Source organism: Eumetopias jubatus, unplaced genomic scaffold (assembly GCF_037043125.1).
Source record: "Eumetopias jubatus isolate StellerSeaLion01/CBP00866 unplaced genomic scaffold, mEumJub1_p1.0 scaffold_4, whole genome shotgun sequence".
Taxonomy (NCBI): Eukaryota; Metazoa; Chordata; class Mammalia; order Carnivora; family Otariidae; genus Eumetopias; species Eumetopias jubatus.
The window spans coordinates 53,770,942-53,789,914 of NW_028274810.1; the positions used below are offsets into that span (position 1 = coordinate 53,770,942).

Genomic DNA, 18,973 nt, shown 5'->3' on the forward strand with positions numbered 1-18,973 from the left:
ACACTGGGGAAAAATGAGGCAATGTGGGACTGGAGGTTAAAGGACAGAAAGCAAGTTTGATAACAAGAAAGACACGAAGGATAAAGACAAGCCTGAGCTTTTATGAAAGGATGGAAGGAGCAGTGGGGAGACAGACTAGTCCCCTCACCATCGCCCAACACTCTGCGTTCACGTTGGGAGAACAGGACTCCTCTGTAACAGAAGGGACAAGAAGGTCGCATCCCTAAGGGAGACCCAGGTTTTCTTTAAGGCAGAAGGTAGAGAGAGTATTCTGCAAGGAGTCAGAGAAGTGTAGTGGGGAAGGTGGAGAAGGTTATAAGGAAAGAGGATCGCAGAGGGTACAGCGGAAAAGTAAAGAATTCGGGGGAAGGAAGAGGGGAATCAGTAACAGAGAAAGAGAAGAGGATAAAGAAGGAAAAAGGACACCGAGCGATGACTTACCTTTCCCTTGATAGCCGAGCATCACAGACACAAAAGGCACAGCTGGAAGTTACGAGCTTCAAATAGTGTAATTTCCAGGGCAGGTGTGGTGTCCTAGTCTCTGAAGGTGTCACAAAGACCTCCCAAAGGCCCCGGCAATGGGCTGGGGCTCTCACTGAAGTCTGGGGTGCAGAGTCCCAGGCCTGGGGGGAATCACAGGTACTGGAGAGGGGCTCTCTCCCACCCTGGTCAGGCATAAAGCAAAGGCTCCAGCTCTATCTACAAGACTCTCAAAATATGAACATGCTTCAGCCTACATACCCTAATTTAGGACTTCAGGGCATCCAATATGAAATGGTGTCCTAAAAGGCAGCATCCTTTGAAGTGATTTACAACAGCGTCTCAAGTTGGGCTGAGCAAATCAAAGTAATTCAGATGTAATTCTCACATCCATCAGCTGCCAAGAACAGACTGCCAGATAAGGTGCAGTCTGACCAGCACATTTTCAACCATTTTTAGCAGAGTGTCATTATCCAGCCACACATATTTTTTAAATGTCAAAGGAGCACAATATGAAGCCTAGTGGAAACTGATTATCAGCCAAGAATGTCCCTGTATCAGGGCATGAGATGTTCATTTTGACTCTGGTGAGGGAAAATGTGGGTATTTTGCTCTTTAATACATTTAGTTAACATTTGATACCCACTGATCTGCCTTCTCTTCTAAGATCTACTCACAGTATGAGATTCAATTCCTTGGTACCTCAAACTGCTAGGAGACTGGGATTTGAAAGGAAATAAATAATTAGCAGGTGTATGGAACTTAAAAGCATGATCCACGGAAATCTTGTAATGGAAGAGCTGTATCTTTTTTTTTTTTAAGAGAGAAAGCACGTGGGTGGGGGGTGGGGGGATCAGATAGAGAGGGAGAGAGAGATCGAATGTGGGGCTCAATCTCACAACCCTGAAATCATGAACTGAGCTGAAATCATGAGATCATGAGATCATGGCCTGAACCGAAATCAGGAGTCAGACGCTTAACCAACCGAGCCATCCAGGCGCCCTGAAAATCTGCATCTAAATAAGAATAGCCATTCTCAACATGAAAGTACTTAGATGACATACATATTTAAGTACATTCTGACTAAGTGATTTAGACTAGACAAGCTATGGTTACACTGGTGGGCCATTCTAGCTGTGGGTGTGTATTCCTCTTTAAACATGCTTGCTTGTAGCCCCTATTAAAAATTACGAGCTCCTTGAGGGCTGGGGCTGTGTTTATTCCCTAAGTGCCCCGGATACAGTCAGATTTCACGTGGATATGGTATTCCTGGTAGGCAGGGGTTACTGACCAAGTGGACTAGATGCACACTCAAGTTCTGTCAACAGGTGGCAGCATGAATGATTCTTCGATTTAGAGAGAGCTGCAGTAAATTTTTGGTCTGCTTTTATTTTTACTAAAAGTAATCCTCAAAGACATGCTTTCTAAATGACTAAAGTGGAATTCCAGCTTCCTTAGATAACCCAATCCAAGTGAATAAATTCCACTAATTGTTGAGGAAACCAGAAAATCCAATCAGTAAAGTAAAATAAAGAACCCACTTATGCACGGAGTTTGCTCTCCTCCCTTTAACTACACATGAGACTGCTCATCACACAGCTTCTCACCAGGAGTATAGAAAACCTACTTCGTGCTTCCAGACTAAGCTATCCCTCTCCCTCGTCTCTTAACCCAGCCTAGAAAAGCTGCTATGCCCTGCTGAATCAAATAGCCAATCCATGTTGAAAGCTTAAATTCTATGTAGTTAAATTTCTCCCAAAATTCGTCATGCTATATACTACTAATTATGGTGCCTACAGGTTATTTTTTAGACACCCCCCACCCCCATCCAAAAAAAGATTCACCATGCGCAGGAAGATGTCGCTAAATCCCTGACCCGGTACGTTCCCAGCAGTGCCGGCCACTGGGCCTTGGCACCTGCTCCTCTGAGCCATGCCAAGAGCCTGAGGGAGGGCAGCCGAAGCAGGAGGTGCCACAGCAACAAGGAAAGAAAGAACTGGGACACTTCTGTTTTTCTAATTTGGAGTGCCTTTACTCCAGAGGACGGGCGCAGAGCCAGAGTCCACCACCACATTCCCAGGAAGAAAAGCAAGCCCTCTCCGTGTGATGAAAATAAAAGGGCAGTTTTGCAGGGCAACTTCCAACATCCGCCTGGGATTGGCAGCTTGTGAAAAGGCCACCCAACACCAGGCCCCCTGCCTACATCCATTAAGATCTGGAGCCAACATGGTTGCTTCTGAGCACCCATCTCTTCCTGGTTGTTGGGAAAGCAAGAACCAAGTAACAAATATGCAAGCCATTGTCCATCACAATTAATCACTGGATGATTAAAGTTGAAAGCAGGCAGTTATTCTTCCATAGTCTTCCCTAACCCAGGGGCACTCAAACTATTCATACCACCAACCAGAAGCCTCAGTAGCAACTTAAAATTAGTCACCGTCGAAACCTTGTTTATGAAGGCCTTTTCTGTCTTACATCTTATAATTACCTTATCTGTTTGCACAATATTTGTACGTGTATCCAAGACCTCCATATTCCACTTCATCCAGTTTTTATTAACAGATGGTGAGAAGAATAAGACACAGCTGTGCTCCAGATGTTCGCAAACAGAGCTTAAGCTTCATCATATCACTTTGTGAGTCCCACATTTCCCACTGAGCTGAGAGCTTGGGACCTCCTGCCTGCTCACTGAAAACTTCCAGGGACACTTGGAACTCTTCTATTATATATCCTAGAGTTTATCCTAGATTGGCAATAAGTAGGTCCTGCTCTCCAGGAGTAGTAGATGATTTAAAAACCTAGATATGCTATCATCACTACTTAGGGATCCATTGATGGAAGATAGATACTACAGAAAATCTGGTTTTAAACCATAAATTGGGATCTTCAAAGTGGCTTAGTGAAATAAAAGATGAATTCTATTAGGTAGGGATTCTTGGGGAAATCTCCAAGTGGTGTTGAGATCCTCTGGCATCAGTGTAATGATTTTTCCTGTCTAAGGATATAGATGAAACTCATGGCTTATAACCTCTGTTCTTAAACAAATTATACTAGAACTATGGAGCCCTTTTCCCAGTAAAGGAAGATATATACTACCTTGCGGAAGAAGCAGTTCACTGTAAATCCTTTGCTTAAAGGCTCTTCTACTTAAGAATTCTGTTTACTACAATGGAATATTATGCAGCCATCAAAAGGAATGAGATCTTGCCATTTGCAATGACGTGGATGGAACTGGAGGGTGTTATGCTGAGTGAAATAAGTCAATCAGAGAAAGACATGTATCATATGACCTCACTGATTTGAGGAATTCTTAATCTCAGGAAACAAACTGAGTGTTGCTGGAGTGGTGGGGGGTGGGAGGGATGGGGTGGCTGGGTGATAGACATTGGGGAGGGTATGTGCTATGGCGAGCGCTGTGAATTGTGCAAGACTTTTGAATCACAGATCTGTACTTCTGAAACAAATAATGCAACATATGTTAAGAAAAAAGAAAAAGAAGATGAAAAAAAAAAGAATTCTGTTTACTTGTTCTTTGAACCTAAGTCTCTATATAAATTAGGGGAAAACAGGCCCCACTATATCCCAATTGAGACAAAAGGAATTTGTAAACGATTGCACCATAGGCCCGTATTTTTACCCCAAATAAAAAAACGAGTCCCAGTATCCCCTATGGAGACTCAGCTACTGGCTGCAGGTGAGACCCCTCTATCATCAGACATGTATTTATAAGCTTTTTCTATGTGTCAAACACAACTGTGCATATAGGAAGGTACAAAATATCAAATATGCAGATAAATCCGTTAAGTCACATTATAAGGTAAGAAGAAAGAATGAAATGGGTAGACAGGATGGTAGAGCAAGGACCCAGCAAGGAAGGGATATCTGAGTAGAGATCTGAATGAAGCAATCCTCATGACAGTCTAGAGGCACAGCATTGCAGGCAGAGGAAACAGTAAGTGCAAAGGCCCTGCATCATTAGCACACCCAGCACATAAAAGTAAAGAGATTCTGAAGTGGTTATGAAATAGAAACACAGTTTGGCTCTCCCCTACCCTCAAGAAGAGAGATCTGAACATATATGGAGAAAGGAAACATAAAAGAACGAAAAATTTAAACAAAATATGATAAGGACAAAGACGATTCAATATAACATCTGATATAACTGGTGTTCTTGAAATAGAAAAACTGAGCTGAAGGACAAAAAAGATGTAACACAGGAGTACCTCCCTGAAAGGTAGGAACTGGGGATCAAAAGGACACACTACATACAGGAGGGAGGACGAAAGACAACACGGAGATACTCTATTTACTTCAAGTATGAGGAAACTATTTCTCAGGAAGTCTATACAGGAAGAAAAAAAAATCATCTTCAAAAAAGGGGAAAAGTCAGGGGCGCCTGGGTGGCTCAGTCGGTTAAGCATCTGCTTTCGGCTCAGGTCATGATCCCAGGGGTCCTGGGATGGAGCCCCGTGTCGGGCTCCCTGCTCCGCGGGAGCCTGCTTCTCCCTCTGCTCCCTGACTGTGCTCTCTCTAGCTATCTCTGTCACTATCTGTCTCTCTCTCAAATAAATAAATAAAATCTTAAAAAAAAAAAGGGGGGGGGGACATCAGACTGGCCTTAGGGCTTTCCAGGGCAATAACCTGGGCCAGAAGAAGATGGAACAATGGCTGCAAGGTTCTGAAGGACACAGGACCGTCCGGGAATATCACGGCCAGCTGAGCTGCGGACAGAGGAGCAGACATTCTCACAGGAGAACTCAGGGAGCACAGCACCTCGCGAGCCTTCTGCTGTGAGGGAGGGAGAGGAGAGAGAGGGGACAATATCCAACAATCCAGCCAAGGTAATGACCAAGGGAAAAGCCGTGGTTAAAAGCAGTGCAGCTTTATTCAGATAAAATTCGCATGCCGAACAATTCACTCATTTAAAGTGTGTAATTTGATGGTTTCTAGTCTATTCAGAGATATAACCAAAAGATTAATCAAAATAAAAGGAACAGAGACGTGGCAATGGGTAACAAAATCAGAGCCCAGAATCCATTTACATCTTTTAGATGTACGACAAGAAAAAAAAAAAAGCAACAACAACAACTAGGAAATTCAAGTTACAGAAGAAAATTTATAATAGATTTTCCCAACAAAAACTGATGAAAATTGAGACAGAGGGAGGGGAGAAGAGGTGGGAGGAAGTATAAGTACATGAATCCTCTTACTGTTCACTGCAGAAAGACAGTATCTCTCTGTCTCAATCTGAAACATGAAATAAAAAAACAAATATGTCAATCTCTTAATGGCTTTCATAATCTTAAAGAGCTCCCAGAAGAATTAATATCCCTGGTGATGAAGAAAGATTTCTCAAATTCAGTACTAATTCCTTCAGGTTCACTTTAGCTTTGCTATTGTGAAATTTTGAGGAAAATTAAATACTTTTAAAAAGTACATGAAGTATGGTGCCATTCTTACACATTTCTAGGTGCATTATGTGCATGAGGTGGTCTCTAGAATGATGGGTTTTCACCTGTTAACCCTGATTAGTTCTGGCTAGGGGGATTTTAGGTGACTAGTTGCTTTTCTTCATATTTTTCCATATGGCTTGAATGTTTACAGTAATCATGTATCATTTTTATAAGGACAGTTTAAAAAGATAAAATTCCCTGTATTTTTCCACATCTTATTCTCCTTTTTACCCTAATCAACTTTTTCATCTTTCCAAAATCTGGGTTTCTCTTATTAGTGATAGGACAATTAATAAGAGTTTTAGATGATGATCTTTACTTATTAAAATGACATTTTTAAGTTTCTCAGCCATTTATTAATGAAATTCTAAGTTCTATGTCAGTGTCGGTATGTGTTTGTATGTCTATACAACATCGATAATAACACATAACTACCATCTGACCACCTACTATGTTTCAGGATTCTGCTAAGAGTTTTACATTTGTTAGCCAATCCTCGCAAACCTACGCCATATGTACTATTTTACGGATGAGGAGAAAGAATCCAAAAAAGGTAAGTCTGCTTGCTCAAGACTACACAGTTAATAAATTACATAACAATATTCAGGTAGGAGTTTTAAGTCCGTGCTTTTTCTACCACATTACTGTTTTCTCAGTATGGTGCTTTGTGTATACTAAATGCCCAGTAATTGCTTCATTATTAAACTAGCAAAGTGTGCCTCAGACGCTTTGGATGAAGCTTTGCAATGAATATTCACGGTTCATTCAATTCCCAAGATACCTGTTTCATAAATTAGGGAAGCAGGCTCTCCTACCATCTAAAATTAGGAGACCGTTTCATCCCTGTGCCTTACTTTATAGACTTCTAATTAAGTGGCAATAGCAAATGGGCTAAGTGTACCTCAAAGTGTACGAGACATGCCCAAATGGAGAGAAATCCTAGTTTAATATCTAAAGTAGATCTAAATTTAAGGCAAATTAAATTTTACTAATTTAAGTAAAATCTACTTAATTTTAGGGGTGCCTGGGTGGCTCAGTCAGTAGCGCATTGACTCGATCTCAGGGTCATGAGTTCAAGCCCCCACACTGGGCGTAGAGCCCCCTTAAAAACAAAGCAAAACAAACAAAAAACAAAGTCTAGCTAATTTTAAATTGTTGGTTAGAAAGTTAAAAAATAAGTTATTCTTTCAAACTTGAAGTTTTAAATTTTAAACTTCCTTCTAACTCATTTCTAATATTAACTTTGATGTTCATTCAATGCCCTCCTTTTGAATTTCGTGAAGTGTTTAACTTTTGCCCTCACCCACTTTTCTGATCTTGTATGCTATTTTCAAGCTCTAGGACTATCCAATTACCCGTGGTTTCCAGAACACATCCCGTTGTTTAAAGCCTCTATACCTTTTGCAGATGATGCTCCCTCCATCTAGAAGGTGCTTTTATTCTCACTTTCAAAATTTAGCTCTTGGTGTCACCTTCTCCAGGAAGCCTTCCTAACAGCTGCCCCCCTCACCCCTAAGATAGGGTCAGTTCCTTTCTCCTCGGTGCTACCTCTCACCTTTCACCCCCTCCACTGGGACTCCCAGGGTCCTAGACTGCAAGTGCTTATGCTGCATTTGCCCCTCCTGGACTGAGCCCAGAAAGTATGCCATCCCCGCCTCAGACAGACCAACGCCAAGCTCACAGGGACACACAAAAACTGTATACTCAATCTGTGTTTTGATCTCTGAACCATGTTCTTCTAGGGTGTGTTCAAATATCTGTATACATATGTTTTCCATATGGCCCTTATTAAAATCTAGTCATTCTCCAAAATCACAGAGCGAATAAACAAAGTCAGGGCTGCCTACTATATTAAAATTGTTCCCCATCCCAAAGCAGCAGTCAAATCAATCAGAAGAAAGCCACCAGAAATGGACACGGGGAAAGAGTCTCAGGAAAGAATCCAACCAAATGAACAAGAGAAGAGACCCAAGGCTTTACCATCTTCAGTCAGATCCTCTGAGCTCATACAGACACCAATGACACTGAATGTAGGAAAGTCATAGGATAAAAAACGAGGTTCTTTAAAGTTTGGATTTAAATCACAGAAATCAAAGACAATCCTCGCTGCCAGGGAAGTGAAGAGGCTGAATCACCACTAGATCCTCAATGCCACAGGGGCTGGTCCCACCCACTATGCCCCTTGCTCTACTGTGGTGTCTTGGTAGTGCCCAGCACAGAGATGGTGCTCAGTTATAGGAAAAATTATGAATACTTAGAACCAAAAGCAATTTGCACAATCGCCTGGGACCATTAACAAAGAGGTTGCAGCAGCTTTAATGGAATCAATAGCTAGATATAAAGTCTGAACGGGCTCCACACTTTGGATAAGGTATATCACAAGATTAGAGTGTGCTCAGTTTCAAGTCAGGTGTTTCCAACATGACTCTTCATAACCTAACCCTGCTGGGCAATGGTCTTTTCCTCTGCAACTCAACCAATATTATTACTGTTTAGTTGTATTTAAAGCAGATACAGACACCGTTTCTTCTTTTTGCCTACCTTCCCCTGATGAAGTCATGTGCTCTCCCCTGGTACACTATTCAACCTGAAATTAATGGTATGACTACAAATCCTTTCTTTTAAGAATATCTGAATATTTAATAAGCATGATAGAAAGTTTAGTCAAACATAGGTCTCAGGGATTATAATTCCTTCTTCCAAGGAGATGATAAAAAAGGTCAAGTTTGTCTTACAACAGAACCTTAGAGATGCTCATTTTGGAAAAGGTTATTAGGGCTACATGGCTACCACACATAGTTCGGTTTCCTAGCATCCACCTTTTACTTGCTTACCCAAGGCTCTGCGTAAGGACGTACCTTGGAAATAGCGCAGGTCTGAGATCATTTAACTCTCAGGGAAAACAAACACACACACAAATACTACACACATTCAAGCAGCTCTGACTTCTGCTAAAATACATACATACATACATACATAAAATATAAAAATCCCAGAATTATCTACAGAAAGCAGCAGTGTTCAACACTGTACCAAACCACAAATGGAACATACCACCATGGACCAAAGGATGACTCTCGTTCCAAAGGGATCTTTATTCCAATGAAAGGTTTAAATTATATCCACTCATAATGCCAACACTGAATGCTTCTTTTTATGAAACCAAACTCCGACAGCAAATTGAAATATTTTGATACCTCACCTAAAATCATATGGCAGACAACTCTGTTACATCTTGTTACCCGGAGATAAATTAGGACTGAGTTTGAGAACTTGCAGGTTTACTATTTAAATACACAGGTTGGCAGTCAAATTTAGAAATGAAAAACTCTATTACTAACACCTCTCCCCACTGGCCCCATCCAACTGCCTGTCCTTTTTTTAAAAGTGAAGAATTTATATTTGTTTTAAAGAGATGGTTACTGTTCCCTACCTACGATTTCACTTCAAGATCACCTAGTAAGCAGTAAAGACTCTCTTTATAGCAAACTAAAAACAAAAACAAAAACAAAAAACAAAAAAACCATGGTTTTATAATAAAATTAGAAGGCTTATAGTACATTCCATTCCTCTAGTGGAATATTTGTCTTAAAAATTAAAGTAAACTATTTTTTAAAACTGTTCTCACACGTTAAACTTCAAAGGAAATTAAAGAGGAAGAGAAAGAGAAAAAAAACCCATACACACACACACACACACACACACACACACACACTCAACACATAAAACAGTGTTTCTTACCCAACTGGAAGGTGCACTGCAAAGGTAAGGTACTGCGGAACTATTTTTAGCAAGGATATAGCTGACCAAGCCACTGAGCACTCGGCCACCCCATCCACCAACCCCCCTTGGGCTTCCCTTGGCTTGCATCCACTCTGTTTGTTTCCACCCACCATTTGCAGTTGCCTCTCTACAGACATATGGACCAAGATGATGAGTCATCTGTCATCCAGAATTCTTTTCGTGACCTTTTCACATTCAATCACCTTTAGCACACTCAACAGGCAATGTCCTCCGCAGAGCATGTGGCCTGTAACATAAGGAGTTAAAGGCTGAACACAGACGAGGCATTCCTAACACTCCTCACTTTGCCAAGTGGATTTATTCCAGAGCTTTAAAGGAAAATCACAACTGAAAAAGTGACCAGATGGGTCTTCAAGGAGAAAGATACAAACGACATCAGCAAGGATACTGACGCACTTCACTAAAAACGGGCCTGTGATGTCAAAGAACTTCACTTATTCGCCCTGAGAAGGAAAGTTATGGAAAAAGCAAACACAGGAAGCATTCCATAACCACAACTGACTTCCAACTTCACATGGCTAAATATTTTTTAAACTATTTCTGAACTTAACACTTCATGTAGTCACCAAAAAAAAAAAAAAAAAAACCCACAGAACAAATAATAACAACAAAATATCCTATCTATAGAGCTCTTATTATATGGCAAGCATTCTTCTAAGGACATTACATTATATTCACTTACTTCATCCTTACAGACCCTTTTCTAACCACGGTTAGAAAATGAGGAATGAAATGCCCACAGAGGTAAGGTAATCTGCCCAAGCTCACAGATCGGCAGTAAATGGCAGAGCTGGGATTCCAGCGGGTATTCTGGCACCCAACTGGGCTTTGTGGTTCTTACACTTAACCGCCTTTCCAAAGGAGTTTATCCTAGATGATCCTTTTTTAAAACAGATTTTTAAGTTTACTAAAACTACACGAAGTTTGCTTAACAAGGTGACAAGCTTTACAATGAAAGAATTTAAAACAGTCAAGTGGTGGCAACGTCAAAGCTTCTCCGTCATGGTAGATAACTACACAAGTATTACAAGGACTACCTTGCGTGAGTCAATGTGTGGCACCTAGAGAAATTAACGTGGCCTAGAGAAGTGCAGGGAAGGTGATGACAGCCAAGACACAAAAAGTTCAAAGCTCGGAAGGCAATAAAAGAAAACACCAGGGCTGCAGCAGCTAACCTCAATCATTACAGCTCCTGTCAGTTCTCGCCCTTTGATCCATTCTCTCCTTTCCATTCCACTGCCATGGCTCAAATTCAGGCTTTGAAACTCCCTTGGTCCAAATATTCCAACAGTCTCTTATTTGGCTTCTAGCCTCCAGCTCCTCTCTACCCCAGCACCTACTCCCTCCTCTGCTGCTAACAGAATAGCCTTTCATCAACTCTCAACAACTTTTCAATGGTCCCTTTAACCAACAGTGTCCAGTTCTACCATCTTTGTACTGAATCAAACACCATCCACTCGAGGACTTCCCCTGCTGGCCTCTGCTTATAGGGCCCAGGAAAATACTAAGCTATGTCATCCTTCTCTTCCCCAGTCCACCTGCCCCTCGGTGGAGAATATCGACCTTCCAAGCCCCATTCATCAACCTGGGGAACCTGTGGAACCTCTTCTACTTATTCTCCTTTTCCATAAATCCCTCCCCAACCACTAAAATATAATTTTCTTCTCTGTGTCTGCAGCCTACCACATATATATGCTTCTATTACGCCATCAGTAACTAATATTTTACACACCTGATATAAGCCCCTTAAGGAACAGGGACAGTGTTCTAGCATTTTATCAACAATTTCTGACACATAACAGGAGCTTCATTCATTACTGTCTAATGACAAAGAACACGCCCTCCATAAGCCGTAATAGCCTTTCTCTTCCGGTTCCCTCTAGTCCCATGAGAAAAAAGTTCCAAATTTCTAAATCCAAATTCTAGAAAGATATGATCCAATTTATATTCAACTATTCAGAACACCTATAAAGTGAGGAATATATGTTAAACAACAGTTCACAAAGAATGCTCCACAGAACAAATCCTGCAGGGTCTCAGTGGGTGTTGGGAATAAGGTGGGGGACTCCCAAGATCAAACAAATGCAGAAGACGTCTCATGACGTCTCCTTCTGTGAAGAGTTAAATTGCATTGTGAAGGGGCGCCTGGGTGGCTCAGTCGTTAAGCATCTGCCTTCAGCTCAGGTCATGATCCCGGGGTCCTGGGATCGAGCCCCGCAACGGGCTCCCTGCTCCGCGGGGAAGCCTGCTTCTCCCTCTCCCACTCCCCCTGCTTGTGTTCCCTCTCTCGCTGTGTCTCTCTCTGTCAAATAAATAAAATCTTAAAAAAAAAAAAATTGCATTGTGAAGAGCTAAATTGCTTTCTCATATTAAAGTTGAGAAAACTTGTTTAACTTTGACACTACCTTTGCACAGTTACCTAAAGCCTCTGTTTTCTCATCTATGAAATGGGGATAACGGTGTATACCTCATACGGTTATTGTAGGGATTGAATGAAATAATAAATATCAGGTGTTCAGAACAATGCTTGCACACGGTAAGTACTCAATAAATGCTAGCCATTTTTAATATTTAACTTGACACAAGGTCTGTTTCCTTGTCTAGCTATTACTAACACTGCACACTACATACTTTCAGAAACACTGATATAGAATAAAGACCCCACCATATTAGTCATTTTGGACATTCATGGCTCCAGACTTCAAGAGAAATAGAGGCGGGCGCCTGGGTGGCTCAGTTGGTTAAGCGACTGCCTTCGGCTCAGGTCATGATCCTGGAGTCCCGGGATCGAGTCCCGCATCGGGCTCCCTGCTCAGCAGGGAGTCTGCTTCTCCCTCTGACCCTCTTCCCTCTTGTGCTCTCTGTCTCTCATTCTCTCTCTCTCAAATAAATAAATAAAATCTTTAAAAAAAAAAAAAAAGAGAAATAGAGGCAATCCAATAGTTTAAAGGTAGGACAATGCCCCGGGCTTCTCTGTGGCTGGCAAACATCAAGGTTTCACCTGTCCCAAATTGCTGAAACTTCAGTTTCACCAAATTAAGATAGGATTGAGTGCCTTGTGTGGACTAAACACAGCTGCTCTGCAATGCAAAGAGGTTTCCGACAGACAAATCTCATTATCTGTCATTTTGTGATCCTAGAAAGTAGCATGTTCATCAAGTTTCTATTCTCATTATATCAAGGAATCTTGCTATTTAAGAATAAGACAAATAATCCACCCAGTCCATTTTTTTTTCCCCTTTAAAAATGGGCACACTTAAAGTAGAAGATTCTTAATTTCAGCTTCGTGGAGAATAAAAATTGTGCAATATGTTATGTGTGAGCATCTGCATGCATTTCCTAGGTGAAATAGCACAACTGTCATCAAAGGGCCCACACGCCTAAAAAGTTTAGGAACCACTAACTGAGTCTTTAAATCAGGCCCAGGTATTACTTAAATACATATTAAAAAAATCAAACAGTATCAAAGGGTATAGCAGTTTTCTTTAATATCCTTTCAAAGAGAGGTTAGGCATGTATTTCTATGTGTATATAGTAATACCATACCATCCTTCCATGTTTACATAAATAAGAGTATATGACATATACTCTCCTGCAGCTAGCTTTCTTCATGTGACACTGTATCTTAGAGATCTATCCATGCCAACACAGAAGTAAACATTATTTGGTTAACAGACATACCAATGTTTAAGGCATCCCTATGACAGATACTTAGGTTGTTATCAGTGTCTTGCTATTTATAAATAATGCTGAAAAAAGACAACCTTGATGAGGCATCTTTAGGAAGAAAGACGGCAGGAACTGCTGAGTCAAGAAGTATAAAGATTGCTCAACTGCCCTCCAAAGGTTGCCCGTTTTATACTCTCAACAGTATTTATTTCCTACACACTCAATAAAATACTTTCAAATTTTCTTTGTTAACCTGACGAGTGAAAAATGGTAACTCGTGGTTTTCATTTGTGTGGCCTATTATGAATGAAGGAACCTCGGATTTAAGGTGAGTTAATACTTATGACAACTTAGTCATGGAAACAGCACCATCGGAACTGGCACAATAACGGGAATTCAGTACGGTTTGCTTCAAGTCAATGGCTCCAGGAATGGCAGTCTGGAGACAGGGAAATGAAATGGCGTCACCACAGTGGGTTTCTATCATGTTGCCAAATTGGAATATGCTTAAGTAAATGACTGAAAGTTGAGAAGAAAAAGTATTCTGCAATGTGTAAGAAGATAAGGGAGTGGGCATAACCAGCTATTCACAGAAGTCCAGCTTACCGGTGGGTTCAACTCACCATCTAGCAGCCAGGGCTCGCTGCGCCTGTTCTCCAGCTCCGACATCATGAGGCGTGTGATCACATGATCTGGAACCAAAAGACCTTTCTCTATGTACTGCTTTGCCATATCACCAACTCCTAGTAAAACAAAACAAAACAAAACAAAACAAAAAAACAGGAAAAAGAAACACTCAAAAAAGCTTTCAAAAAAAAAAAAAAAAGCTTACAAACTCCTTTCTGACGGTTTTGCCTCCTCTCCCGTTCCTCCCTGTGGGAATGCAGGGAAAGTTACAGGTAGATGTTTTTGGGGTAATTTTTAAAATACTGGTTTCAAAAATAGTGGCCCTGGGGTGCCTGGGTGGCTCAGTCATTAAGGGTCTGCCTTCGGCTCAGGTCATGATCCTGGGGTCCTGGGATCGCGCCCCGCATTGGGCTCCCTGCTCCATGGGGAAGGCTGCTTCTCCCTCTCCCCCTCCCCCTGCTTGTGTTCCCTCTCTCGCTGTGTCTCTCTCTGTCAAATAAAGAAATAAAATCTTAAAAAAAAAAATAGTGGCCCCGTCTCCCAAAGAATTATAAAAACACCTTTTGAAGATATACACAGACAGAAATAAAAATAAAAGAGTATAAATGGGGCAGAGAAGGGGTGCCTGGGTGGCTCAGTCGTTAAGCATCTGCCTTCAGCTCAGGTCATGGTCCCAGGGTCCTGGGATGGAGCCCCGCATCGGGCTCCCTGCTCAGCCAGGAAGCCTGCTTCTCTCTCTCCCACTCCCCCTGCTTGTGTTCCCTTTCTCGCTGTGTCTCTGTCAAATAAATAAATAAAATCTTTTTTAAAGAAAAAAAGAAAAGAAAGAAAGAAAGAAAGAAAGAAAGAAAGAAAGAAAGAAAGAAAGAAAGAAAGAAAGAAAGAAAGAAAGAAAGAAGATAAAAGCAAGAAACAAAGAGTCCAGAAGGAGGGTGGTGCACAAAAAGCCGGGAGATCCTGGTACTTCCCAGAGGAAGGCCACAAAGTAGACACTGAGTCTCCCAACAGTTTCTGACAACAAGGAAATGTGATCAATGACATGGTTCATGGTTTACAGAAGACTAAAGGAAGCTGGGAAACACAACCATTCCTTACAGACCAAAGGAAAACATTTCCAGTGGTCTTCTAGAAAGAATGCTGGATAATATAAACAGGTTTACTGCTTTTCATGAACCTCAATATAAATAAATGGCACCTTGCTGACACGGTTGTAAAAGCAACTCATTGTTATTAGTGGAATGCCAAGTTCATAAAAGGATATGAATTTTAAAAACTTAAGAGAAAAAAAATGCTTCTATCTTATTTTAAAATAACCATTTCTTATACGTGGAACTCTTGAGTCGGTTCAGGAGAACAATTTATCAGTTGAAATTTGTTAAATTTCTAGGAACTGATTTTTTTTTTTTTAAACCAAGATGAAGTCCTCCACTCTCCAGAGAACTGGAGAGGAGAATGAACGACTAAGAACGACATTCTTATAAAAACATAAAGCAGAATTATGTTACTGGAAAAAAGCTCAAAAATCACTTCATCCCCACCTTCACTGTGAATTTAAGGTAGAACCTTTCCTTCCCCAGGCTGAGTCCACACTCCTAACTCCAACTTCAACACTGAAATATGCCCTGTGAAGCGCTTCATATCATTTGATGACTACTACTGGACAAGAAGCTCAAAGTTATATCCAATGATGCTGATTCAGTTACATGCTGAAGGAAACAGCAAAAGGCAACTACACTGGCGAATGTGGCTAAACAGGCATATGAACAAAATACATCCATTCAACAAGTATTTATTGACTCTATATTGGGTAATAGGTAATAACCTACAAAGGGAGCAGTGAATAAAAGTTGCAGCTTACTGATAATTTAAGCAGTGTTACTTTCATGAAGAGTAACAGTAACAATCATTAACAAAGTAATACTATGTTAGCATCCTAGGTAAGGTACTATACCAGGCACTGTACTTTAAGCACTTTGTAAAGTGTTAGTGCATTGAATCCTCATTAAGATTCTCACCTTCAGATAGGAAGTAATACCCATATTTTTTATGACAGCTTTATTGAGATACAATTCACAAACCATAATACCATCTTAAAGTGTACAACTCAGTGATGTGTAATACATTCTCAATGTGCAAGCATCACCCCTACCTAATTTCAGAACATTTTTATCACCCCAGAAAGAAACCCTGTACCCATGAGCAGTCGCTCCCCATCCCCCTACCTAGCCCCTGCAGCTACTAATCTACTTTCTGCCTTCACAGATTTGCCTATTCTGCACATTTCATATAAATGGAATCATATAATACGTGGTATTTTGTGTCTGGTTTCTTTCACTTAGCATAATGTTCTCAAGGAGTACTTCATTTCCATGATTGAATATTATCATCCCATTGTATGGATATACCATATTTTGTTTATACACATTAGTTAATGGGCATCTGCATTATTCCCGCTTTTTGGTTAATATGCATAATGAACGCAACAAGAATGTTCATGTGCAGGTTTATGTGCGAACATATGTTTTCAGTTTTCTTGGTTATACCTATATGGTATGTATGTTTTATATCTGAAAAATCACTGTCAGTACACTTGGAGCAACTGGCAAGTTTGGTGCTGTCCTACTCTGCAATGGGCAGGCCAGCCCCAGAGCCCTGCTCTTAGTCCCATCTGCCAAACTTTAAGATAGATTTAAACAAAAAATATACATCTTCCGGGCACCTGAGTGGCTCAGTTGGTTAAGCAACTGCCCTTGGCTCAGGTCATGATCCTGGAGTCCTGGGATCGAGTCCCGCCCGCATTGGGCTCCCTGCTCAGCGGGGAGTCCGCTTCTCCCTCTCCCGCTCTCCCCTCTTATGTACTCTCTCTCTCATATTCTCTCTCTCAAATAAATAAAAATCTTAAAAAAAAAATATACATCTTCCAAGGTGAGAGACCAAGATGTGGACTGGGTCCAAACATCCCATGAGGAGACAGTGAAAGAGTAGGAAATGTCTTAATCGGAAAAGACTCAGAAGGACATAACACCAATTTGCCCAAAATGTTCCCATCATCCTCTGGTCTCTTATTCTACTGTGCACCATTTTCTAGAACTCCAGATTGTATATATTATTAGATTATAGATTATAGGTTATTATTATTATAGATTGATGTATTTTTAAATTCACTTTCTATCTCCCCCAACCAGAATATTAGCTCATTCAGAAAAAATGAAATACTTTGTTCAATGCCATATCCTCAGTACTTAGTATATAGTTTGGCATGTATGAGATACTTCATAACAATTTGTTGCATGAATGAATGAATTAATGAATGAACGAACGAATAAATGAACACTTTGAAGATGACGGATACCCCCCTCAACACACACACATATAAATCAATCTTGTCTTTCTGTATATCTATTATGGAACCATGATCCCAAGATCAAATATGGCTGTACCCTGCCAAGTATCAATTTTTTCAAGGGAGATAGGAGACAAAGTATGATTCAGTACTACCTGAGGTGGCCATGTCAGGTTTCACAGTTCAGTCTTATTTCATCAGTATTTTAAACCATGTATAGCAATGAACCAGGTCAAGTAGGTGAAATGAGGAGAAGGAAATACCATGAGCCAATGATGCAGAAGCAAGGGGCTGCTTGGAACTTCAGCATACCACGAGAAAGAGAGAGCTAGACACATAGGATAAGGAGTATGGACTTTGAAAGATTTTTTTTTTTAACACATAGCTTCAGAAATGCCATTCCCACAGCCAATACCAGCTACTTCATTTACAGGGCCCAGTGCAAAATGAAAATATGGAGCCTCCCTGCTAAAGCATTTAAAATCTCTAAATGGCAACAGCAGAGCATTAAACTAAGTGCGAGTCCTTCTGTCAGTACACAGGTCACATGCCCACAACGGTGTGACATTTGGATTGGGTTGGCATGGTGAAAGCAAAGGAGCCTGTGACAACAATCCAAGCAGGAGACAAGGGACTGCACTAAAGCAGAAGTGATGTTCGAAGGCATTCTGGCCCTTGAGAGAGTACCTTAGAGATAGGGAAACTGAAGGGACCCCAGGAAGGACTGCTTTTTTGCTACCTCTATTCTTCCTAGGACCTCCAGAGACCCCTGCCTTACACATGCCTTAAGGTATGTCCTCCTTGTAAAGGTCGAGGAGTTAATTACTTCTTTGGAGTCATCCAGCACAACAGGTGACTGGGCAGGATTGTCATGAAGGCTCTCCAAGATCACTGACTCCAGAACCCTTGACACCAAGACTCCTGGCTCCAGGGCAAAAGCGACTTATAGAGGACACCTGAGCACTCATCCTTGTTTTATCCAGTTCCCGGATGCCCGAGAGGACATGTACACAACACCACCATCCTCAATAAAAACCCCAGGCCCCAAGCAAAAATGAGACTTATTCTCCTTTTCCTTTCTGAGTCTCCCAGACACTCTGTATCTGTACTCTCTATATCCTCAATAAACTCTGCTCTCACTTTCTACCAGCTCCCCTCTGATTTCTATCCTGCACAAAGCCAAAGACCCTCTTGGCTGTTCCTGCAGGACCCCCTTTGGGTCCTCAGACCCAACCTACCCACATCACCTTGAGTTAACCCAACATAGACAAGTTTAAAATAACTATGTGGGAAACTTCCAGAATCATCTTAATCCAATCTACTAAGTAAGAGAAAGATCTAAGTGCAACATACTTTTTCCAACTATTTTTGGCAACCTTGGATCTTTTCTGGAGCAGGACAGATAACATTTCATCTAATCTGATACAAAATCAAATTTCTACCCTACCCCCCTCAATCCCCATCTGAATGAAAACCTGGAAAGGTCAAAAGCCAGAGCAAAACAGACTTAACAGCATATCTGCATCTGAACGAAAACCTTACTAAAATAGCAAACTGAGATAAAACACTGGTCAGAAGGCAGGGGCCCATTCCAAAA

The 18,973-nt window shown here is 41.1% G+C and overlaps 1 protein-coding gene across 2 annotated transcripts in view; it reads right to left on the reverse strand.

The window, feature by feature from the left end:
- AK4 (adenylate kinase 4) overlaps positions 1-18,973 on the reverse strand; it is a 118,692-nt gene that overhangs the window by 18,529 nt on the left and 81,190 nt on the right. For both annotated transcript variants that reach the window (XM_028102495.2, XM_028102494.2), the window contains exon 2: positions 14,030-14,149. In XM_028102495.2, coding sequence (XP_027958296.1) covers positions 14,030-14,149 — 120 coding nt within the window. The remainder of the gene's footprint in view (positions 1-14,029; positions 14,150-18,973) is intronic.